Source organism: Chiloscyllium plagiosum, unplaced genomic scaffold (genome assembly GCF_037043375.1).
Source record: "Chiloscyllium plagiosum isolate Xiang-an unplaced genomic scaffold, Cpla_swu_hap1 HiC_scaffold_43, whole genome shotgun sequence".
In the NCBI taxonomy this organism is placed as follows: domain Eukaryota; kingdom Metazoa; phylum Chordata; class Chondrichthyes; order Orectolobiformes; family Hemiscylliidae; genus Chiloscyllium; species Chiloscyllium plagiosum.
The window spans coordinates 38,579,903-38,606,228 of NW_028270181.1; the positions used below are offsets into that span (position 1 = coordinate 38,579,903).

The 26,326-nt window shown below is 43.7% G+C and overlaps 1 protein-coding gene across 1 annotated transcript in view; it reads right to left on the reverse strand.

The window, feature by feature from the left end:
• Positions 1 to 26,326, reverse strand: part of LOC148137489 (uncharacterized) — a 195,846-nt gene that overhangs the window by 66,041 nt on the left and 103,479 nt on the right. The window contains exon 3 of the mRNA XM_087982349.1: positions 16,314 to 16,323. Coding sequence (XP_087838475.1) covers positions 16,314 to 16,323 — 10 coding nt within the window. The remainder of the gene's footprint in view (positions 1 to 16,313; positions 16,324 to 26,326) is intronic.

Consider the following 26,326-nt stretch of genomic DNA (forward strand, 5'->3'; position numbering starts at 1 on the left):
GGGCTCAAGGGCCTGTTTCAACACTGTAGCGATTCTAATTCTAACATTCATCTGAACGTTTTCCCTTGCAGTTATTCCATTTTCGGTGTTTAAATTGAATGTGCTTCACTCTGTTCTCTCCATGGCTTCTAGTATGAACTCTGTAGTGTCAGTGATTCCAGTCTTATGCAGTTTCAGAACCAAGATATTTGTGCATCTTTTGTTATTTTTCACTTCTCAGTGTACGGCAATCCACGTGGGTCAGGACATTTGAGCAGCTTTGACATATACCTTTGAACATGTTCAAAACCAGAAATTTCTGGAGAAACTCAGCAGGTCTGTCAGCATCTGTGGAGACAGAGAAACAGAGACACTGTTTCAAGTCAAGCGTGGCCCTTGTTCAGAACTGAAAAGGGCTGCTTAATGCCTTGGCAAAAGTGGACGAGGGATGATAGGAAACAGAGCATGTGGAGACGCAATGGCACAGGGGGATAGACTTTTAATTGTGGTGAAAGAGATATAAAATTGGTGTAAATAAAATTGTGGATGGCAGAAATGGGTTGTCTCTGTTGAGTGCAGGATAAAAAAGGCACAGACGAGATCATTGGGAGGCCAGGAAGTAGAATATTTGTAAAATGGAGAACAGCCATAATGGAGTCAGGCTGTGAATTTGGAATTGTGTATTAACCCCTGCAGGCTGTGACACATCAAAGTGTAAAGTTAGGTGTTACTCGAGCTTGGGTAGTGTTTCACTGGAACATTGCAGCAGCTCAGGACCGAAATGTTAGGATGAGCGCAAGGTCGGTTATTGAAATGAGAAGCAATGAGAGGTTCAGGGTTATTCCTACAGACAGAGTGAAAGTGGTCCTCAAACCAGTCTCTGTTTGGTCTCCCCAGTGTAAAGGAGACAGCATTGTGAGCAGCAATGACCGGAGACCGGATTGAAAGAGTAAAAGTGAAATGCTACTTCACCAGGAAGGTATGTTTGGGGTCTTGGACAGTGAGGAGGAAAGGTGAATGGGCAAATGTTGAAGCTTCTGTAATTGCATGGGAAGGTATCATGGGGGAGTTGGGAAGTGTTCGGGATGATGGAGGGTGTCACAGAAGAAATGGTCCCTATGAAATGCTGTCAGTGGTCGTGAGGGAAAGATGTGTTTGATGGTGCTTTCCCATTGGAGATGGTGGAAGTGGCGGAAGATGATTCTATGAATGTGGATTCTAGTACAGTAAAAGTGAGGACGAGGGGAGATCTATCATTGTTCTGGAAAGGAGGGGACGGAGTGAGGGTAGAAACACGGGAGATGGAATAGTCACAGCTGAAGGCCCTGTCCACCGGAATTAGCGGATTTCTGATTTGAAGAAAAAGGAGGTCACGTCACACGCAGTTCACTGGAATGTGGTGTCATCAAACAGAAACAACAGAGACGGAGAAACTGGGAGAATGGAGTCAGCCTCCGCTGATCATGTGTTCAGCTAAATATAGAAGTCCCCCCGAATGATTGAAAGAACCAAACATCTAAATTGAAGCCTTCTGTCTCACATCTGATCTGAAGCGGGATGTGGAAGTAGACCCAGAGGAAGGTCAGTTGGTATATCTGGGTAGACATTCAAGCAGGTATCCAATAACGCTCAGAAATTATTGTTTCTGTTCAAAAAAGAGGAGTCGATAAGAAAATGTACCACCCATGGTTGCAAGGATACTATGATGAACATTAGTGTAGGTCCAGATTTCGTATGTTTATTTCAGGGGCCATAAGCAGATGCTGGGCATGACTTTCAGCTGTGCTTCCTGAATTCCCCCCCAGAAACCCCTGCCATTGCTTCTCCATCCTCTTCCCTGCTCCTCTCCCCTTCCTGATTCAAGTTCTCCATCTCCAATTACAGAGCACATTCTCTCACATTATGGTCCCTCCCCAGTTCACCTGAAGCTCTTTGACCAAGTCTACCTTCCCTGCACTAGCATCAATCTGCGTTTTGTGCTGCCACCTTGCCTCTCGTCTCAGTGTGGCTCGGCCTCTCCATTCATGCTGTTTTAAACCTCCCACTCACATCTCATTCCAGAAAGTTTCATTCGTGGAGTAAACCGTATTGAAAACACCTCTCCCCCTTTGCACTGAATTCACATTGTGATCCCAAATCCAAAAAGTACACTCAGCCTTCATCTCACTCTGCGAAAGGTGCATGCTGACCGTATGGTATAAGAATTCCTTTTTTTTTTAACATAGAACTGGCCAAAGATACGTTTTCACTGTAGAGATCATCATCCCCTTTGAACAAAGGAATTTGTTTGCTTGACTTCTTATTAGCACTAGTAAGAGTTGCAAGCTGCCTTAGTATTGTAACATGGAGAAAAATAAATCACATTATGAAGTTTGGGCTGAGTGTTGTTTTCCTGTCATTTTTAATACTGTTACAAATTTGCAGTGCTTATCTTTAAATGCTTGCTCTTGAAGCTACAATCAAATGGAGTGTTAATGGGTGACATTCGAGAAGTTTTAATATCATGGGAGGCATGGATAGGGTAAATAGACAAGGTCTTTTTGAGAGGATAGGAGAGTCCAAACATAGGTGACGTAGCTTTATGGTTAAAAGAAGGAAATTTAAAAGGGACAAATGGACAACGTTTTCACCAGAGGGTAATTTGCTTATGGAATGAGCTGCCAGAGGAAGATGCAAGTACAGCTACAATGTTTCAAACACATTTGGATAAACATATAAATGGGAAACTTTCAGAAGCATATGGGCCAAATGCAAGCAGATGGGACTAGTTTAGTTTGGAAAACCTGGTCAGCGTGGACAAGTTGGACCAAAGGGTCTGTTTGTGCGTGTTATGACTTTATGAATCTAGAAAGCAAGGAAAAAGGGGAAGAAAAGATATGATGTAAAAAAAAACACTGGCAAGAAATATAAAAGCAAGCAGCGCAAGCTTTTCTGTGTATATAAATAAAGATCAAGATGAATGTATGCCCTTTGGTAGAAATGAAGTCAGGAAAATATATTGAGGACGTTTTGTGGGTATGCCTCGAGGGAACAGACAGATAACTTACACCAGAAGTTTATATCATTCCTCACATTAGAAGGCACTGTAAGTATTTCAATGATATAATCAAAATAGCAATAGGAGGGAAGTTCTTGAACTGCCTCTAACAAAAGGAACAAGGCTTTTTTAATAAACAGATAAGAGTAAGGGTACGCAGGTCAGCAGTAATTCACAGTTGGTTTTAAAAGCGGCGGTTACAGCGTGACTGATGTTACTGTGAGAAATATTTCATAACTCTTTGGATTGCAGGAATGTTCCAGTGAAACTGGAGACCCTACAACGTAGCGCCTGTTTTCAAGAAAACAGCGAGACTGAAAGCAGTAACCATTTACCCTCAACATTATTGTTGGGAATCTGCTAGAGTCTATTATTAAGGAAGGACTTGCAGGGCATCTAGAAAAGCTTCACGCAAAGTCAACATGGTTTTGTGAAAGGCGATCTATATTTTGCCTCTTAAATCATATGCAAAGATTTTTCTGGAGATCCCTGAGAATGTAACAAGCGGACATGATAAAGGGGATCTGGTAGACACGAGGCTTTCTCGATATTTTTCAAAAGGTTTCACGAAATAAAACTTGTCACACAAGACAGAAGCTCATAATTTGACAGCTAATATATTAGCATGGGATGACGGTTGGTTAACACATAGAAATCGGACTGTCTGGGTTAATGGATCTTCCTGATGAAATATATCTGCTGGAGTATCACAAATATCAGTCCAATGCAAGATTTAGTTACAATCCATACTGAACGCCGGAGCTGAGTGCAATATATATCCGAGTTTGAGGATGACACTGAGAACCAAAAGGCAGGTTGTGTCTGAAACAACGTCAGCATGCTGATGCAGCAAGTAACTAGGTTGGTTCATGAGGCAGGTTCCTGGAATGAAAGGGTTCAGTTATTGTGTACATCTAAATTGGTGAGGCATTTATTCATTGTAGTTGAAATTAATGTGGATGATATTGCTGAAATGGACAAGATGCAGAGGGGGCTGGAAAAGGTAGCTTTTGAGAATGTGGATCAATTCCAGGGCAGAGAGTCGAACTCAGGGTTGTAGATACAGAATAAGGGATATCGATTTCAAACTGAGATGCAAAGAAACGTCTTCTTTCAGAAGGTAGTGAATGCCTGGAATTCCCTAACCCTGAGGTTGTGGAGACTGGGTCATTGAATGTATTTACAGACTGGCTGGATTGGGTTTTGACATATCACCGAGTTGAGGGATACAAAAGGTGAGCAAGAAAGTGGAGTTGAGCCCTGAAGTAGATCAGCCATGTTCTTATTAAATGACAGTGCAGGCTTGAGGGGCCGCATAGCTTGCTCCTGTTTCTATTTCTTACGTTCTTATGTTATTCTTCTGGAAAGTAACTGGTTATTTTCCTGAAAATGGTGTTATACAATGTTGCATTCAGTGAGAGCAGAGGCTTTCTTTGAGCTAAAGCTGGATGCGGTACGGGGCTGTATTCACAGCGAATCTGGATCTGTTACATGACCCACATCTGGAGCAGAAGTTGCAGAGACGGGAAGCCTGAAAAGAGGGATTGGGATGCGGATCAATTCCTGGCTCAGCCTGGATTTTCCAATTACATTTCCCAAACTACACCTAACCATCGGGGTGGCCTCGATCAGTCCCTGTGTAGCAGGTCTGATGGGCTGAATGGAACATCAGAACATAGGGCTGACGGACACGAGTGGGACATTCGGTCCTTTGACACTGCTCCATCAGTTCATAAGGTCGTGGCTCATCTCATTGTGGTCCCAGCTGCACTTTTCTCTCCAAGCACTATTATCCCTGATTCAACTTTCTATGGAAAATCAGATGAAGCCAGCCTCGATAAAGTATGAAGCTTCAGCCATCCCATACTTCTGGGAGGGAGAATTCCTAAGTGAATAAATTTTCACTTTGTGAATTTCTCCTCACTCCAGTTCGGACTGAGGTTGGAAGGTGTCACTATTTCCTTTTCTAGTCCCACTCCTTCACTACTCACATCACATTTTAAATGTGACCAGGTTGATGATATGGCCGATGATAAAAGTCTTAGACTGGGTCAGATTCAGTAATACGAACAAGGCAAGCAGATTTCTTTAGTCAAACACAAGTAACTAATATAACTAACGGAGGAGCATGGTGGATCTGTGTTTCGCACTGCTGCCTCACATCAACCTCGGCGGGCCTGTATGTGGAGTTTGAACATTCTCCCTGTGTCTGTGTGGGTTTCCTCCCAGCGTTCCAGTTTCCATCCACAGTCCAAAAATGTGCAGTCTAGAGTGGATTGGTCATGCTAATTTGCCCATAATGCCCAGGGATGTGTATGTTAGGTGAGTTAGTCATGCGAAATGCAGGGTTACATGGATAAGATGGGGGGCAGGTCTGGCTGGGATGCTGTTCGTTGGGTCCGTGTGGATTTGATGGGCAGAATGCCCTGCCACCACACGGTTGAGGCTCTATAACAATATCAAGAAGGTTGGACTATACAAATACCCAGTGGGTATCTACCTGATACACGCTGCTGAAGGTCTTGTATGTTTCAGTAAGATCACCTCTCTTTCTATGAGTAACCATAATATAAGGCCTTCATCCCTCGAATACATGAAGTGAAACATCTATGAACTGCTTCCAATGTTATTATATCCAATCTCAGGGAAGTAGACAAAAAATAACCTCACACCCCAGATGAGGCTTTTTTTGTTTTCTCAGTGCTCTGAATTTTTGGAACTCTCTTCCCCGCAGACCATTGGAGGCAGAGATATTGAATATTTTTGAGGCACAGACAGAAGGTTCATAAGTAGCAACAGAGTCAAGGATTATCAAGGAATGGGCTGGAATGGGGAAATGTTGACAGTGGTACAAAATGACACTGCTTCAGAACATCCGGCAAAACGAAATGGTAATCTAGAAAACATTTCCAAATGCGAACAGTGATAGAAGAGAGTTCCAAGGACCATAGAGCTGCTCTATCATTAGAGAGAGACCACTTGTGGTCGTTTAAGCTGAGGGTCACCACATCTCGGGTCCCCATCATGGTAACCTCCGTCAGTGTGGTGAATTGAACAGGGGCTGTTGGCCTCCATCTTCATTGCAAACCAACTGAGTGAGAGACAGTGTAACTGTTACAGACAGAAACAGTCACAGGCAAAGGGCAAGAGAAACTTTCATAACAAGGAAAAAGGTACAATTCAGATAACCGTCAAAATACCGACTGAGGGTAAAAACGTTCTCTGCTAGAAATTGTATTTTATGATGAGACAAGTATTTCAAAGCCGTCTTTGGCTGAATACGATAAGGTGAGACAAATGAAATAACCAGAATTACTAATTGTGATTGGATATCGATAACCATAAAATGAGTGTAGACGTTTGATTGGTCTGTGTAAAATGTGCTTACCATTTCATAGATGGAGAAAGCTGATGGAATATATTGTTGGGAGAGTGCGTCCCCTTGGGAAATGCCCTCGAGCAGGCGCTTGAAGAAAACCGGGGTAAAAGTGCCTGAGTGTTATCTGCTCAGTGACAGGAACCCAGGGGGTTGAATGACTGAAAGTTCATGTAACATGGAACTGAGAAAAGCATCAGATCAGCCACAATCTTCTTAAGTGCTAGAATACGTTTGAAGGGCTGAATGGCCTCGTGGTGGATTTGAATTGCATGCGATTTGAAAACTGTACAACTTTGTGTCTTCCCCTACTGTGTTACATCCTGGGACATTGACATTTTTCTGAAAATGGGAATTATTTGGAACACTGACTTGAACATTCCAAAATCAGCATTCTTCAGAATATTCTATCAACATGTGGGAGTATTGCAAAGGCGAGAGAGAGAGAGAGAGAAGGCTTTGCAACCAGTAGTGAGAGTTGTGGACCATGAATCGTGTTCGGGTGTCGGTGCTATAACCAATATACAGTAAGTGTGAGGGAGCAGGGAGAATACGGTGCCCTTATCCTGACAGAGTAGGGAAGGCTATTGAAGCTTGTCCTGTATTGCTGAACATTTCTTCAGACCGCAGATACTGCACTGAGCCGGATGGTGAGTTCAGGCCATGCTTGGTGGGTCTTGTGGTGTGGCTGCATCTGGGAAGAAAATGGTCCCCCTCTGTACTAGCACTTCCACCAGGACCTCCATGCCCCTGTCAAGAAACCGCTGTGTAATTGACCCGTATCTGCCATGCTCAGTGTAAACTGTGCAGGGCAGCTCCAAACGGAGAGAGCTCAATCGTGTGCCCATTAGCTTTTAAAGATGGCACCAGTGCCTGGGATCATGGACTATCGGGACATCTGGGCGGTGGTGAGGAACTCCAGCCATGATGGGTGGGATCGGGCTGGCATTGAATGACACGGACACCATGGGGTGCCTGGGTAGTTAATGAGGTGAGTTCGATATGATAGTACCAGGAAACTAGCTCAGCCTCGTGCAGACAACCCATCTGTCACACTCAGTGAAAATCACACTCAGATAAATTATTGTTATATTCAGCCCAATGAGTCATAGACTCTGCTGTGCCCACTTTCAGTTACAGGGCTGCAGAACAAATGCTCATTCCAAACTGTCCATCATCTGAACTCACACCAATATCCGGTTCACCCATCAATCCTGGGAATACTGGCTCATGTTGCAGGGTACTGTCGAAATAACTTCATATCAGCATGCTGAAACGTGTGATCCTCAATGAAATATTCTCTCAATCTTCCTCTCTCTTTTTCCCCAAATTCTTTTGTTTGTTGTTATTTAAACTGATTTCCCCACCATCTCTCTCTGGCAGTGATTTTCATACCCACAGCACCCGTTGTCATGGCACAATGGAGATATGTAGCTTTAAATGGATGTGAGCTGCACATCCTTTCACTTCCAGTATGGGCTGCAAATTTCCCCACTCTGGGCAGTGATCTAACACAGTGTTACTGAACAATGCATTGGGGTGGTGTGCACAGCTCTACATGTTGGGAGGGTAACTACTCCCGGTTTACAGACCAATTCACTGCTTGTCACTGTACAGCTACACAAACTGAACAGAAACCTGTTTATAAAGCAAGACACGAGTATGGGCTGCATATCACCCCATGCTGGACAGACCGTTTCATCTGGGTTACTGAATCAATGCCCCGGTGTGTCTGTGCTGGTCTCCATGTTGGACAGATAGCCAGTGGCCTGGTGAGACTTACACAGTATTCCATCCTGGAGAGATTGCTGGGTTGTACTGGGCCTCGTCTGCACAGTGCTCCATCCTGGAAGATTGCTGAGTTGTCCTGAGCTGGGTCTGTACAATGCTCCATCCTGGACAGATTTCTGTGTTGAACTGAGCCTGGTCTGCACAGTGCTCCGTGCTGAGTCGGTATCTCATCTAGGTTTATACGTGTCTGGGCTGGATCTGTGAAGTGGATTAAGTATCCGGTATAATTCGTTATCGAGCTATCACTCCTCCAGCTCGGCGCAGTCCACTGTTAAACCCCGTATTTCTGCAACATGTTGTCCATTAAGTAATTAACCAATTAAAACATGAATATCTGTCCTTCTTGCGATGCACATGAGCAGATGAACCTGAAAATATATGATGAAGGTCGTGTCAACCCACGGCACGGTGGCACAGTGGTCTGCACTGCTGCCTCACAGCGCCTGAGATCCGGGCTCCATTCCCGCCTCAGGCGACTGACTGTGTGGAGTTTGCACGTTCTCCCCGTGTCTGCGTGGGTTTCCTCCGGGTGCTCCGGTTTCCTCCCACAGTCCAAAGATGTGCAGGTCAGGTGAATTGGCCATGCTAAATTACCCATAGTGTTAGGTAAGGGGTAAATGTAGGGGCATGGGTGGGTTGCGCTTCGGCGGGTCGGTGTGGACTTGTTGGGCCGAAGGGCCTGTTTCCACGCTGTAATGTAATCTTATCTAAACCCGAAAGTTTTCTTATTTTAAAGGTAAGTATGAGGTGCTCTGTTTCAGATGCAATTCGCTTGGTCAAAATATTCGACATTCAGCAAAATATAATATATTCAAACACCGTCGATAAAATACAACAAAAACAAGAGCAAATTGTAATAACTTAATTCTATTGGAAAACATAACAGAATAATAGACTATTTAACTACTGTACAGTAACTACTCCAAAATGGCAACATCCTATAAACACCCGCTTTTCACAAAACAAATTCAGGAAACAGATTGTCTCACATGCAGTTCTCCAATCCAGGAGGAAAGAACATCAAAAGACTATTCTGAGAGAAATGTCAGAGAGAGAGGGCAGCAGCCAGGAGAGATTTCCTGCCTTCCAACCCTGCTGAGACCCTACCAATAACTGGCAAAATTTAAAACTAAGATTCCTGCTTCTGTGAGAGCTTGGCCATCACTCCACAGGACCAGGCTGCAGCTTCAAGGACCACAAGGAATGGAGTGTATCTACCCATTTATGGCACTGCAGGAGCCTCTCAAAAATGCCTAACCCCACCGAAACCGTTAAATGATGGTAAGATAAATGTCAAAGTTAAACATAAATAAATAAAACGAAAGCATGCAGCAGGCCTGGTGATCAGTCATAGACAGTCTCGGGAACCCAGCAATTCCTACCCTGCCAAAACACAATAGAATCATCGAGCTTGTGAAGAGAAAGCATCATCTCTCTCCGTCACCTCGAACTTTAGAATTGGAGATGTGCCATTCACCCAATAGTCAGCGATGTCAATACCACACCCAGACGAAGTATTATTGTGATCTATACAGGATGCAGTGAAATGGGTTAACTGGAGCTGTTTGTTCAGTGACTATGATTGATATCAGTCTCCATGGACCTTAACTGTGTCACTGGAGAGTTTCCCTCTTCCATAATTAAGGGGCATCTTTAACCCTGTTGCCCCGTAGTATCGGGGGCAGCGTGATCCTCAACACGATAGGGATAGCAGCTCCAGAGAGAGGGAGGGGGAGTGAATCAGAACAATAGACTGAAATGTTCCAGCAATGGATCCGAATCTGAGAATATTACATTGGAATATCACTACAATGAACAGGAGTTTATCTTTGGGTCTTTACTGGCTTTCTCAGGATTGGCCATGGTTAGAGTTGCGAATCGAAGCCGTACTGAGGATTATTCAAGCTGGTTACTATCCCATACTCGCTATTATTGGTGTTCCTGGTAAGTCTATCCCTGTCAATTCTACAAACTATCATTGATAATTCTGTTATTTATATTTCGCAAAGACGTCGAGTATTTTATTCAGTTTCATTCACAAACTCCATTTCCTTTAAATTAATTTCAGACCCTTCACTCATAAACATCTCAGAAGGAACATGACTGTTCACAACCTCAACCTGACCTTTGCCCTGAACTGTTTTATGTCTCGGTATTCTTTCTGTCATCGAATCTGCCCACACCCAACTCGATAATATCTCTAGTCTCGACCTCTGCCTCAATGCTGTTGCTGAATTAAGCATCATCTAACCCTTTTAGATTAGATTACTTACAGTGTGGAAATAGGCCCTTCGGCCCAACAAGTCCACACCGCCCCGCCGAAGCGCAACCCAACCATACATTTACCCCTTACCTAACACTACGGGAAATTTAACATGGCCAATTCACCTGACCTGCACATCTTTGGACTGTGGGAGGAAACCGGAACTCCCGGAGGAAACCCACGCAGACACGGGGAGAACCTGCAAACTCCACACACAGTCAGTCGCCTGAGGTGGGAATGGAACCCGGGTCTCTGGCGCTGTGAGGCAGCAGTGCTCACCACTGTGCCACCGTGCCACCCTTTGTTAACTTCAGAATTTATGGCTCCCGTTGTATTCTGACCCCGCTACCCGTGACAAATATTTTGACCACAAACTTGTTGCCGTCACTACAGGTACTTCACAACAGGTACTCTGTATGAGATTCATAATGTCACTGCACGTGTAATTCAGAGGCAAAGGTGATGACTCTAAAGGCTTTTTTTGAAATCCTACCATAGCCGATGACTGAACGTAAAGTCGAATGACAAAACTTGGAATGAAATTTCACATGGAAAAAATAAACAATCAGGATTTCTTTTAATATTTCATTGATAGCCTTTGGTAAAGAAGCTTAACATTATTGCCCGGTCTGGATGAAGGGCGACTTCAGTTCCACAATAAAAGAGTTGGCTCCATGATGTCTTGACAAATGGCCTCACAGTCAAGGGCAATTTGGATGGGCAACACATGCTGCCCATTGCCAGAGATGCTGACCTACCATGAAACAACAACATTAAAGGTGAAATAAACCAAGGAACTGTGGATAATGGAGATCTGAAGTAAAATTCTCCAGTGTCCAGAGAGAGAGAGAGAGAGAGAGAGAAAAAGGAAAAGAAAACAAAAGGATTGCTGATGATGGACTGGAAGGAAAATAGAATGACAAGTTATTCTAACATTCCTGACTTTCCCATATTCCCGAATATCACGCCTAGTTAGATATGTCCCTGTTAAAAGTGAGTTATGTTCCCTCTGTCTCTCTTCTCTGAGTGTGACGATCTATTCCATTGGCAATACTGGTGCTGCCCTGAGAGTTGCTGAGATACAGAAGAAGGAAATGTTACAGAGTCAGCTGCTTCTTTGGAGAGAGGAACTGTTACTGCGGGACTGTGCAGTGATGCAACGGCTTTCTCAGCCAGGAAGAGAAACTAAGGAGAGGGAGGCATTTTCAACGCTGAATGGGTGCACCATGTGTGTGGGGCATTGACTTGCTGCTGTCATTAGAAAGTCAGTGGAGTTTCTGTGGATGGTATTCTCAGGTTTGTTTTGTCAGCTGCTGAGTTCAGTCAGGGAGACTCGAGGGTCTGGTGATCGCACTCTGGACATTGCATTTACAGCGTGTCTGGGTCCATGGGAAACAAATGGAGCGAAGACTACACAGAAGGGAAGCTCTGAAAACAAGGAGGAGCAAAGCACTGCACTTTCCTTCCTGGTATTTCCAGGAACATTTGTCTAAGCTGGACCCATTCAGGTGTAAAGTGTGAAACCAGCTTGTTTCAAAAATGAGGTGCTCACTGAGCTGTGTCCTTCCTTCAGTATAACCTGCAGCCTCACACTAGGGACAGGACTGTGCTGACTCTCACTATGAATTTACTTGTTTTAATTCTGTAACTTTCCAGGTAGGAGTGGATAATGTATCCACCATCTCTGAAGTGTAGTCCTCCGATGTATAACCAGATGACCGAAGCCACCGCCTGCTGAGAGGAATGCATTGGTTCCATCTCCACAGGAGAAGGTACAGAAACCAACTTCCAGATATACTAGAGAGAAGGGGGACTGGTGAAAATGAGGAAATGCAGGAAATTAGAATTAATGCAGGTTATCCTTTTGGAAATCTAATTGAACTGAAGTTTCAAAAGTTGCTGCATCTGATGAGTTACATCCCAGAGTATTGAGGAGATGTAAACAGAGCTAGTGAAAAAATTATTGATTATTCTTCAAAGCTGGTTAGATTCTGAAAAGGATCCTGCAGACTGGAAAGCAGCTATCGGAAACATAAATATTTAAAACAGGACGGAGAGGGAAAAAATAAAACTAAATAGCTTGATGTTAGCTGTGAGAAAAAAAAATAATTGGAACCTTTTATAAGGAACATAACAACTAGACACTTGGAAAATAATGATATGATTTGGTAGAATCGGCCTAGATTCAGGAAAGGGAAATGGTTGTTGATAAACCTTTTTGTGGAGATTGTGCATTGTGCCATCGAGAATTGAGAACCAATGGGAGTGGACTATTTGAGTTTTTAGAAGACGCTTGACCTGATTGAATACAGGTGAGTGGGGAATGTGAGAGTCCATGGGGATGTCGGAGAGCAATATATACCATATGGATTAAACATTGATAATGGAGATATGAGAAGAATACTGTTTTTCTCTGGACTGAAGGCTTCATGGGTGGCAGCAGGATCAGTGTTTGGGCAATAGCTGTTCACAAGGTATAAAAGTAATTCAGTAGTGAACAACAAATATCATCATGTACATTTATATTTATTAAATAGTGAGAGGTTGGGAAGAGCTATTGTTGAAAAGGACTGGATGTCCTTGGTCATAATTCGCAAACAGAATTCTTATGGGGCAGGAAGTAAGTGATATGTGGCTCTTCATGCAAAATGATTGAAGCCCCAGAGTTACAACATCTTTCCCATTGGTCGTGTTTTTAGATTAGATTTTTTAGATTACATTACAGTGTGGAAACAGGCCCTTCGGCCCAACAAGTCCACACTGACCCGCCGAAGCGCAACCCACCCATACCCTTACATTTACCCCTTACCTAACACTATGGGCAATTTAGCATGGCCAATTCACCTGACCTGCACATCTTTGGATTGTGGGAGAAAACCGGAGCACCCGGAGGAAACCCACACAGACACGGGGAGAACGTGCAGACTCCACACAGTTAGTCGCCTGAGGCGGGAATTGAACCCGGGTCTCAGGCGCTGTGAGGCAGCAGTGCTAACCACTGTGCCACCATGCCGCCCACTAAAGATATAGAACGCTGGGTTGAGAAGTGGCAGATGGAGTTCAAACTGGAATCCCTTTGCAAGCTCGAATGTAAATGCAGAATACATGGTTTAGGACAGGATTCTTGGCAGTGTGGAAGAACAGAGTGACCTTGAGGTCCGTGTCCACAGATCCCTCAAATATGCTCCCCAAGTTGATGGTGTGGTTAAGAATGCATATGGTGTGTTGGCTTTCATTAGCAGGGGGATTGAGATTAAGAGCCGTGAGGTTATGCTGAAGCTCTATAGAGCCCTGGATAGACCACACTTGGAATATTGTGTTCAGTTCTGGTCACTCATTATAGGAACGATGTGGAAGCTTTAGACCGTAAATTTACCAAGATGCTGCCTGGAATGGAGGGCAAGGTTTATGAAGAAAGCATGAGGGAGCAAGGGCTTTTCTCATTGGAGGAAAGAAAGATGACAGGTGACTTGATAGAGGTGTGCAAGATGATGAGAGGCATAGACAGAGTGAATAGCTAGCGACTGTTTCCTAGGGCAGAATTATCTATCACAAGGGGTCATAATTTTAAGGTAATTGGAGGAAGGTTTAGGGGAGATATCCGAGGTAGGTTCTTAGACAGAGAGTGGTGGGTGTGTGGTATGCACTGCCAGCAGTTGAAGTAGAATCAATTACGTGAGGGAAACTTAAGAGAATCTTGGATAGGCATATGGAAGAACGTGAACGGAAGCATGTAGGATAGTCTGATCATAGAGTAGGATAAACGGGTGGCACAACATCGAGGGCCGAAGATCCTGTACTGGGCACTACTGTTCTTTGTTCTGTGTTCTATGGAAGTGCTCATACAGGCTGGAGATGGATTTTGATGTATCAGACAGGTGAGGGCTATGAAGCCATGACCTTAGTGAAAGGCAAGGCAGGCTTGGGAGGTGAATAACCTACCTTTGTTTCTGATATTTTACATTCTGTTATTGGAAAATTTGTTTAGATTAGATTGCTTACATGAAGGTACCTGGAAGGTCTGTTATGGAATGTTGCAGTCAAGGAGCTCAGAGGACTTTGTGAGACATCTCTGGGTGAGGTATGGGGGCTGTATTCACAGTAAATCTGGGTCTACCAACAAATGGAGCACAAGTTGCAGAGAGGGGAAGCTCTGTAAAGAGAAATGATGGACCGCTTTCATATTCAGCCGGAGTTTTCCAATGACATTTTCCAAATCTCCCAAACCGAATGTGACAGTCATGGGGGAGTGAATGTTCTCCTCTATTTCTGTGCACCAGATGATAGCATTAAGTGGCCTCCAACTGCTCAGATTCGGCAGGTTTGAGGGTCTGAATGGAACACAGAAACAGGGGACTGATGAGTAGGAGATACGCTGAGCCTTCTCCACTAGGCACTAAGATTGTGGCTGATCAGGTTTGTTTTCAGCCCCACTTTCTTGTCTGTATCCCATTAGCTATGATGCAGTCTCTGTGAAATGTTTAACTAACTCAACTGTGAATACTTGCAATCAGAGAGGCACCACAAACTTCTGGGGAAGAGAATTCCCATTCAAAAGCCCTTTTAGCATTTCTCCTCATCCCTGTGGTAGAATAGGAGAGTCATACAGCATGGAAACACATGCTTTTGTCCAAATTCTCCATGCTGATCAGGCATCCTAACCTGACCTAGTCCCAATGCCAGCATTTGGTCCATATCCCTCTGAACCGTTTCTATTTATATATCTATCCAGATATATTTTAAACATGCAATTGTACCCGCTTTCACCACAGCACTTTCCGTGCACCCACCAGCCTCTGCATGAAAACATTTCCCCTCAGGTCCCGTCTAAATCTTTCCCCTATCATCTTCAACCTATGCCATCTAGTTCTGGAAGGCCCCACACTGGGAAAAAAGATGTTAGCCATTGAGACTATAAATGGCCTTCAGGATTTTAGAAGCCTCTGTCATGTCACTATTCAGCCTCCAACAGTCCAGGGGGAAAAGCCTCAACCTGTTCATTCTCACCTGCAGCTCAATTCCTCAGGTTCCAGAAAATCCTTGTAATTTTTTTCTGCACCCTCTCAAGCTTAGCAACATCCATCCTTTAGTAGTGCCAACTGAATTGTACGCAGTATTCTTAACGTGGCCTCACCAACGTCCTGTAGAAGCGTAATATGCTACCCCATCTCCTATATTCAATGTTATGACTGAACATTAATACTCTGTATACCTGCTACTCCACTTTCAAGCAACTATGAACCTGCATCCGTCGGTCTCTTTGTTCAGCAACATTCCCCAGGGTACTCCCCTGCTTTAACTTACCAAAATGTAAAACCTCACAAATGTCTGCATTAAATTATATTTGCCAGTCCTTGGCCCTTTCTTTGTCAAGGGCGCCGTTGTACTCTGAAATAATCATCACTGTCCACTGCCCCACTTTTTTTTATGTTACCTGTAAACCTACTAACTATGCCTCCGATAATCACATACAAGTTGTTTATATACATGATAAAAAGCACTAAGCTCAGCACTGATTCTTTCAGCACACCCCCGCCCACAGGCCTACAGTCTGGAAAACAACGCGTTACCTTCAATCCAATGTTGTATACAATTGGTTGGCCTTTCCTGAATTCCATATGACCTAACCTTAGTATTCTGTGTACAATGGGGAGCCTTAGTAAATGCCTTGCTGAAGTCTGTGTGAACAATGTATACAACAGTGCCTTCCTCAATCTTTTTCGTCACTTTTTCAAAATACCAATCACATTAATGAGACATGATTTCCATCGTACAAAGCCATGTTGACTATTCCTAATAAGTCCTCGTCTTTCTAAACGAATGTAAATCCTATCCCTCAGAATCCCCTCCAAAAATCTCCTCTTCACTGGCATTAGGCTGACTGATTCGATAATTTCCTGTGTTTTTGGATCGCTGTTCCATTTTCTAGTCCCACTCGTCCACTAGCCGCAAAAAAAAAATAACACACACACACACGTACGTCTGTTTGATATCAAACTGAAAAGGAAAATCTCTGCAAAGTTTTCTTGAAAGAACGTTGTCCAAGTATTATTCGAACTCATGACCAAAGGAAGAATGAGAGTTTGACCCAAATGTTAATCTAGTTATGGAGTCATCAAGTCCTACAGCATAGAGAGAGGACCTTTGGCCCAAACTGATCCATTCTGACGCAAATATCCATCCACATTAGCCTCTTTTCCCAGCACACTTCACTTGTCGTCCTTTCCTGTCCATGTAATTGTCCAAACGCCGTTTATATATTGTTAATATAAATGCTTCAACCACTCCCGCTGGCAGCTAATTCCCTTTGTGTACCACTCTCTGTGTAAAACAGTTTCCATCTGTTTCCCTTTTATTCTTTCCCATCTCACCTTAAATTGATGCTCTCTAGTCCTCAATTCCCCAACTCTGGGAAAAAAGGCTCAGTCCATTCACCCTTTCCATGCTTCTCATAATCTTGTACACTTCTATAAGATCCCTCGCAGTCTCCTACGCTCTAAAGAAAAAAAGTTCTCACTTGTCCAACCTTTTCCTGTAATTCATACTATTGAGTCCTGGCAACATCTTTGTAAATTCCGTCTGCACACACTTCAATTTAAAAACACCTTTTGATCGCATCGTGACCAAAATTGAACACAACACTACAAGTGCAGTCTCACCGACATCCTGTATAACTGCAACATAACTTATCAACTTCTCTCCTCCATGTCCTGTCCGTTGACTGCCAGTGATCCAAAAGCCTTCTTCACTGCCCATGTCTACCTGTGACTCCACTTTCAGAGAACGGTGGACCTGAACTTCATGGTCCCTCTGCTCATCGACACTGCTTAAGGCCTTACCATTCACCATGAAACTCCTACATTGATCTAAGTTTGCAAAAAATATTCCTCAGCCCACTTCTCCAGTTGATCAAGATCCTGCTGCAATTTCTGACAACCTTCCTCACTGTCCATAATACCACCAATTTTAGTTCACCATCAAATTTACTAATCATGCCTTGTCTATTCTGAAGAATATCATTGAAATAGATAATAAACAACAATGGGCCCAGCACTGACCCCTGAGGCATTTCATGTGTCACAGGCCTCCAGTCCGAGAGCATTCTGACACTATAACCCTCTGTTTAATACAATCAAGCCAATTGTGTATCCAATTTGTCAGCTCCCTCTGGATTCCATGCGATTCTAACCTTCCAGACCAGCCTATCAAGAGTAATCTTGTCAAAGGCCTTACTGAAAACCATACAGACTATGTCTACCGCGCTGCCCTCATCAACATTCCTGGTCACTTCATCAAAGAACTCAAAACAAATTTGTGAGGCATGATCTCCCATTGACAAAGTCATGCAATCGGTCCAGTCTAAAAACAACTATTAATAATAATTATTAAAATAAATAACAACAAACAATAATAAATAATAGCAACATGACATTTTCAGTGGACAATAAATTATCCATGGTTTGTGACATTGGAATGTGCATCATTGGTGAAGGGCAGAATAGATTTTGTGCCTGTGTCATTGAACTGCGTTGAAAAAAAAACAAGGGTGGCATGGTGGCTCAGTGGTTAGCACTGCTGCCTCATAGTGCCACGGATCCGGGTTTGATTTCAGCCTCGGGTGACTCTCTTGTGGAGTTTGCACGTTCTCCCTGTGTTTGTGTGGGTTTCATCTGGGAGTTTCATTTTCCTTACACAATCCAAAGATGTACAAGTCAGGTGAATTGGCCACAGCCTTATGTGCATTAGTTAGGGATAAATATAGATTAGGGGCATGGGACTGGGTTGGTTGCTATTCAGAGGGTCGGTGTGGCCTTGTTGGGCCAAATGGCCTGTTTCCATACTGTAGGAAATTGAAAAAAATAAACTATTTCTAATCAAACTCTGTCTTTCCAAACGTGTGCATATCTTATCCCTCAGAATCTTCTCAAGTAACCTACCTACTACAGATGTTAGGCTTCCCGGTCTATAGTTCCCAGATTTTTCTTTGCTTCCCTTCTTGAAAAATGGCACAACGTTTGCGACACTTCAATATTCTATAATCTAAACTGTGGCTAACGATGATCCAAAAATATCACCCAGGTCCCCGTAGTTTCTTCTGTAGCCTTTTGCAGTGTTCTTGGATGCATCTGTTTAGGACCAGGAGATTTATCCACCTTCATACATTCTAATGCATCCAACACGTCCTCTCCTGTGATATTGACTCATCCCAAGATATCACCACGATCTTTGTTAACCTCCCAAGTCTTCTTGTATTTCTCCACAGTAAAGACAGAGGAGAAATATTCATTGAGAATCTCACACATCTCCTATGGTTCTAGACATGCATGTCCACTTTGGACCTTGATGGGTCATATTCTCATTTAGTTATTCATTTAACTTTAATATACTTAAAGAGCCTCTTTGGATTCACCCTAATCTTCTCAGACAATGCTGTCGTGTGCGCCCTTTTCGCCCTCCTGATTTCCTTCTTCGGTAAACTCCTGTATTCCCTGTACACCGCCAGGGATTCCCTTGATCCCAGCTGCATGGACCCCAGCCATGCCTCCTTTTTGCCTGTCAAAGCCTCAATATCTCCTGACATCCAGGGTTCCCTCTTCCTGCCAACCTTGCCTTTTACCCTCACAGGAACATATAGACCTTGAACTGTAGACATTTCACTTTTAAAGGCCTCCCACTAGCCGGAGGTCTTTTCACCTTTAAACAAACTCCTCCAACCAACCCCTACAAGCTCCTATCTAATTCCATCAAAGTTCGCCTTCCTCCAATTTAGAACTTGAACATGCGGGCCAGTTTTGTCCTTCTCCATAAGTATTTTAAATCTATGGTCGCTGGTCCCAGCGTGCTCCCCCACTGTCACCTCAGTCACCTGTCCTGCGCTATTTCTTACAGTAGGTCAAGTTTTACCCCTTCCCGAATTGCACCCCCTACATGCTGCTTGAGGAAACGTTTCTGAACACACTTAATAGATACACCCCATCTCAGTCCTTAATTCTATGTAATTCTCAGTCAATGTTAGGATAATTAAAATCTACGACTATGGTAATCCCACTGGCCCTGCAAGTCTCCCCAATCTCTCTACATATTTTAATTATTCTAATTCCCGTTTACTATTAGGGGGCCTATAGTACAACCCAAATAATATCATCATTCCCTTTTTATTTCTTAGCTTCCCCCACAAATCCTCACTGGATGATCCATTAGTTATTTTATCTCTGATTACTGCTGTGGTACTCGCCTTAATCAAAAATGAAACCCCCCACACCTCCTTCCATAAAGCACCTTTACCTCGGTACATTCAGCTGCCAGTCCTGTCCCTCACTTCGCCATGTTTTATAATGTCTATAATATCCCAGTCCCACGTATCTCTCCACGCACTGAGTTCATTAGCCTTACCTGTCAGCCATCTTACATTGAGATAGATGCAATTTAATGCAACAGGCATATTCCTGATGAAGGGCTTTTGCCCGAAACGTCGATTTTGCTGCTCGTCGGATGCTGCCTGAATTGCTGTGCTCTTCCAGCACCACTGATCCAGAATCTGGTTTCCAGCATCTGCAGTCATTGTGTTACCTCATTCCTTGCTCCCTGTCGTGTTCCTGCCTAAGATATCTCTGCACTTTATTGTTTGTGATTACGGTATCTCCTTCCAGCCTCGCACTTGCAACCCTGCTGTTGAGGATCCCATGCCATCCCCCACGCCAGCCAATCTAGTTGAAACCCTCCCTTGTAACACTAGCAAACCTGCCAGCCAGGATATTAGTCCCCTTCCAATTCAGGTACAACACGTCCTTCCTGAACAGGTCACCTCTGCCCCACAAAAGATCCGAGTGATCTCAAACTCTGAATCCCTACCTCCTGTACCAATTATTTAGCCACGCATTCCTCTGCTGTGTCCGCCTGTTCTTACTCTCACAGAACACTGCAAGTAAACCGGACATTACCACTGTCGTGGTCCTGTCTTTTACCCTTTTTCCTCGCGCTCTATAATCTGCATGACCTCATCATTATTTCTACCTGTGTTATTTGTACCAATGTGCACAATGACTTCTGGCTGCTCCCCCACTCCGGTGAGAACGTTCTGCAGCCGCTCTGCGACATCCTGGAGCCGGGAACGTAGGAAGCTACACATCATCTTGGATTCCCATTTGCATCCACAGAATCTCTTGTCTGATCCCCTCACATATCGAGTCTGAATCATTACTTCTGAAGTTATTCGTCTCGCATAACCTTCTGACAATGGGATTTCTACCTGAAACAGTTGGATTTGTCTGAATTGCTTTGCTTCAGGCAGTGGGGAGATTCCAATGAATCATCATCAGGAATCCTCCAGGAGTGGAAAAGATGACTGGGCTTTTTTTACTCCCACACAGTGCTGTGTTGAGCGGCAGGGAAACAGAAAAGGAGCAACAGGCTGTTCCTTCACAGACAGGCTACATTTTCTATCTGTAAGTTAAATCAGTAACGTTATCAGGCCCCAGTTTGGACCAAGTCAGCTCTCCTTGTATATTGTCCGAACTATATGACTCCATCACATTCTCGTCTCCAGGTCAGTGCATTATTGCTGTTGTCATACACCGAATCAATTCATTAACAATAAATGGCCCTACTTGTTTTGAAGATGTGTTAATATGCACCTGCATAATGTAAACATAAGCGTTTGATGACTTCACAATATCTGTGTTAAGATGAATATGTTTTATTCTTAAACAAATACAGAAATTGCTGGAAAAGCTCAGGCTGTCTGGCATCAGATATGAAGAGAAATCAGAGTACAATTTTTCGGTCCAATGACCTTTCCTTTGAACCTGACTTATTATTAAATTGTCTGTATCATGTTGTAGACGGTCTGCCCTCCCCCTATCTGTATCCCAAAGCAGACGGTCTGCCCTCCTCCTGTGTGTATTCCACTGTGGACGCTATGCCTTCCCCGTCTATATCCCATTGCAGATGCTCTGCCCTCCCCTGTATGTATCCCATTGCAGACACTCTGCCCTCCCCTTGTCTGTATCCCATTGCAGATATTCTTCCCTCCCCCTGTCTGTATCCCATTGCAGATGCTCTACCCTCCCCCTGTCTGTATCTCATTGGAGACGCTCTACCCTCCCCCTGTCTGTATCCCATTGCAGACACTCTGCCCTCCCCTTGTCTGTATCCCATTGCAGATGCTCTTCCCTCCCCCGTCTGTATCCCATTGCAGACGCTCTACCCTCCCCCTGTATGTATCCCATTGCAGACACTCTGCCCTCCCCTTGTCTGTATCCCATTGCAGATATTCTTCCCTCCCCCTGTCTGTATCCCATTGCAGATGCTCTACCCTCCCCCTGTCTGTATCTCATTGGAGACGCTCTACCCTCCCCCTGTCTGTATCCCATTGCAGACACTCTGCCCTCCCCTTGTCTGTATCCCATTGCAGATGCTCTTCCCTCCCCCTGTATGTATCCCATTGCAGACGCTCTACCCTCCCCCTGTCTGTATCCCATTACAGACGTTCTACCCTCCCCCTGTCTGATCTCATTGGAGACGCTCTGTCTCCATTTGACATCTTATTGATTGACTATCCTGATGTATGAGCAAACTGAGCTCCATCCCCTTCATCCAATTCATTGGTGTGGATTGTAATTTGTTGATGACCTCACACAGATCCCTGAAGAATTCCTATAGTTACAGCTTGCCAAAAACAAAATGAGTAATGTTCTCTTCTCTGTATTTCCTGATGCTGCCCAAGGCACCCCTGCTCCTGCGAAACAGCCTGGGATGGTTATATGGCGTCCTCCTGTGCTGTGTAATTTGCTGAAATGATTTGAACACTTCATTCTATTCCTGTCTAACTCCATAGACGTGCATTATGGCCTGATCGTGCTGTATTATCACGATGCTGACTGGCTGAATGGGATCTTTCTCTCCCTCTGTAACAGCCTTGGGAGTGAATTGACAGAACAACGGATGAGGTAGGAGCAGCTGTTGGTCATTCATCCCCTCCAACTTGCTGCTCAGTTTAGAAACATCATGGCTGGTCTTGATTGTATCTGAATACCCCTTTTCTGTCAGTTCCCAATAAACATTGACCCTCCTGTCCATCAATGGTCAGTCAAGGTCAACCTTGAATATCCTCAATGACCCAGACTTCACTGTTCCCGGGGGATGAGAACGTCACAGATCGCATAATCCAAAGGAGAAAGGAGCAACGTTATCTCAAATGGAAATGGGAGACCCCTTTTATATTAAAGCGTGTTCAACTCACAGCAAGTCACCTACTCTTTTCAGAAACAAGGGCACAGCAAATGGGAACAAACATATACCATTCAGCCCCTCAAACGGTATCCCACAGTCCCATTGACTGTTCAGTCAAGTATTAATCAAACTTAGCTTTTACTGCACCCTTGGAAAATAATCCTGACACCTTAAGGCCACACAGCATAAGAAATTGGATTTAGGCCATTTGGCCCATCAAGTCTACTTTGCTATTTGATTCTGTCAGGTGTGTTTCTCAACACATCTTTCTTGCCTTCTCACTGTAACTCTCGTTCGTTGTTTTAATCTAACCTTTGTCTTGAAGACATGGTTGCGTCGGTGTCATTGTATGTGTGTGTGATTGCGTGTGTGTTTCTGCGTATACCTGTTTAATGGCAGGAGACAGGGTGATGGTGGATGGTTGTTTTTTGAAATGGAAGCCTGTGGGCAGCGATGATCCAGCGGCAAAATTGTTGGGTCCACTTTTGTTTGTCATTTATATAAATGATTTAGATGAGAGTCATAGAAGGTATATTTCGCAAATTTGCGGATGACATCAAGTTTTGTTGTACAGTGGACAGTGTTTGTATAATGGTGAACAGCTGAAGATTACAAAGAGACCTTCATTAATTAAATCAATGATTCATAGAGATGTACAACAGAGAAACAGACCCTTCAACTCGTTCATCCCATCCGATTATTCTAAGTTAATCCGCTCCCATTTGCCAGCATTTGGCCCATGTCCCACTAATCATAAATCCATCCAGTTGCCTTTTAAATGCTGTAGTTGTTCCAGCTTCCACCAGTTTCTCTGGCAGTTTATTCCATAGAAGCACCACCCTCTGCAGGAAAAAAAGGTTGTTCTTCATTGTCTTTCAAATATTTCTCTTCCCACCTTCAACCTATGCCTTTTAGTTTTAGACTCTCCTATCTTGGGGGGAAGGAACCTTGACCACTCACCCTATCCATGCCGTTCATAATTTTATAAAACTCTAGAAAGTGTAAATGTGACTCCAATCAAGACTGTGCTTTCAGTCATCCTGGGTCTATAGTCTCAAATTCAGTACTCGTACCTCTTTCTTCTCTATCAATGCACGATTCCAAAAAAAGTTTAATCAACTTGTTCAGACATATTATGGAACAGCTCTGTGGGATTTGGAGCTAGAATTTTCGGCGAAGTGATAGGGACACTACCATCATTCAGCATTAGCCCCTAAATCTGCAATATGATGCTCCAGTGTGTTTGTTCATCAGCCTGTTGTAACACGCTGTGACCCAACTCCACAGGACATGAATATACTCCACCTTCTCCAGATATAGGGGCACTATCAGACATTCATGGACTGGAATCGAATCCAGAGCTCCGGCTCATAAAAGTTGGCACCATCGATTAAACAAGGCCTAAATCATGCCCAGATTCCGGGTCATGTTTGAAGTGTATGGATTTATTAAATTCTGATTAACATTACCAAATTATCCAGGGGACATTTCTAATTGAAAAAAAAGTACAAGTTATTAGCCTCAACTAAAGGATGTTGAGTGCATTCGCTATGCCATTGAGATAACCAATGAACATCTTCAATTGCTTGGCTATGATTTCCGGTTTAAATGGCTATTATCAGTAGTCTGCTATATTAAGGAAAGAAATACTGCAGACACACTCTGCACTATGAAGGATCTCGAGTAGATATCAATACTGAACACCAGAGAGGAGGAAGGAGCACAATTCTGGGTCCAAAACAACGGTCACTATTTCAAATCTCTATCATGTGACTTCCCTCCTCCTAAAGTCATTCATTGATACAAGGCAACTGTTTCCTTTCCAGCTTTTGCGTATCGACTCCTCCCTCTGCCTGCACAAGGCAAACCAAGCTCTGTGTCTTTGGGAAACTCAAGGCTGGTGTTTGTAGGCCTTCTGGAGAGGGGATTGTCGTTTTAATCCGAAAGGGGAGTGTGAGGGGGCAGTAATATCATTCACTGGGCTGAGTTGTGGCAGATGGAGTTTAACATGGATGCATGTGAGGCATTGCATTTTGATAAAACAAACAAGGCGAGGGCTTATACAATTGATGGTGGGCTTTAGTAGTTATATAGAAAAGAGGGACTCGGGGTGCTGGTATAATTCTTTGAAGTTGGTGGCGTAGGGTGTTTAAGGTTACTTCATTGCTCATACCTTTGTGGTTAGAAGTTGGGAAGTCATGCTGAGATTGTGCAGGATATTGATAAAGCCTCCTCTGAAGTACTGTGTGCAGTTCTGTTATAGGAAGGAGATTATTAAGCTGGAGATGGTTGAGAAGAGATTTACCAGGATGTTACCAGTAACACCTCATCTTCTGCCTCGGAAGCCACAAACACACGGCATAAACATCGGATTCACTGGTTTACAAATCTCCCCTGGCCAACCCAGATCTCAGATCCAACCCCCGGACTCATATCTGCCCTCTCAAGGAGAGCTAATGTCCATCTTCCTTCCCATCATCTGCTCCACACTCCCCACTGATCTATCACTATCCCATCCTACCTCCACTCACCTATCACTGATCTTTCCCCCAGCATCACCCCATCACTCATTTTCTCTTAGCGCCTTCTCCCTCCCCAGTCCTGAAGAAAGGTCCTGCCTGAAACATTACTCTCTTGCTCCTCGGATGTTGCCTAGCTTACTGTGCATTTGCACCGCCATGCTTTACCTACACTGAATTATCCAATATCTGCAGTCCCCAAAATCTCTTAGGTACAATTCCCTTTTAACATAGCCATGTCACAGTCTGTTATAACCGCATGTAGTCTTAGGGATATTTTCTTCTCAGATCATGGCCAATAAAAGTTCTCTCAATGTCTTCCTGATATTGCAGTGCCTGATCAGTAGATTCAGAACGTATGTTTCAATTTATAAACGGAGAAGAATGCTTATATTCTGATAAACCTCTGGCATTGCTCCCATATCCAAGGCAGATTGAATGCTTACACATGATTGATCTACCAGACCCAACATTTGTTCCCTCAGTCACCCCCACATAACCCATCCAGAATATGTAAATTTTAATCATAATTTTGAATTTTAATAAAAAGTATTGAATTGAAATGGGTTAACGGGAGGTATTTGTTCAGCGACTGTGATTGATGTCAGTCTCTGTGCATCCTAAATATGTCACTGGAGGGCTTTCCTCTTCTATTAATTAGGGACTCGGTTCAATGTATTATCCCATAGTATCAGCGGGAGCATCACCGACACCACTAACAGGCATCAGCAGATCTAGAGAGAGGGGGAGGAGAGATCAGAATCTGAGAACATTAGACTGGAATGTTCCAACAATGGATCAGAATCTGAGAATATTCGACTGAAATGTTCCAGCAATGGACAGGAGTTTATCCGAGGGTCTTTATCGTCTCTCTCTGCCTTGGATCTAATTAGTTTTGCGGATCTATGATGTACTGATGGTTATTCAAGTTGGTTACTATCCCATCCTCGCTAAGTTGGTGTTTCTGGTAATTCATTCTATCTGTTCATTAAGCCAGGTTGGACTGAATTGCTGCACATAGTATTTAAAATTTAGAAAGGTGGATGTCAACATTTTCAATTCCAATGAAATATTCCATTCCTCACAAATTGTATCGAGCAAATTACTCATGACAAATTGCTCACCAAATT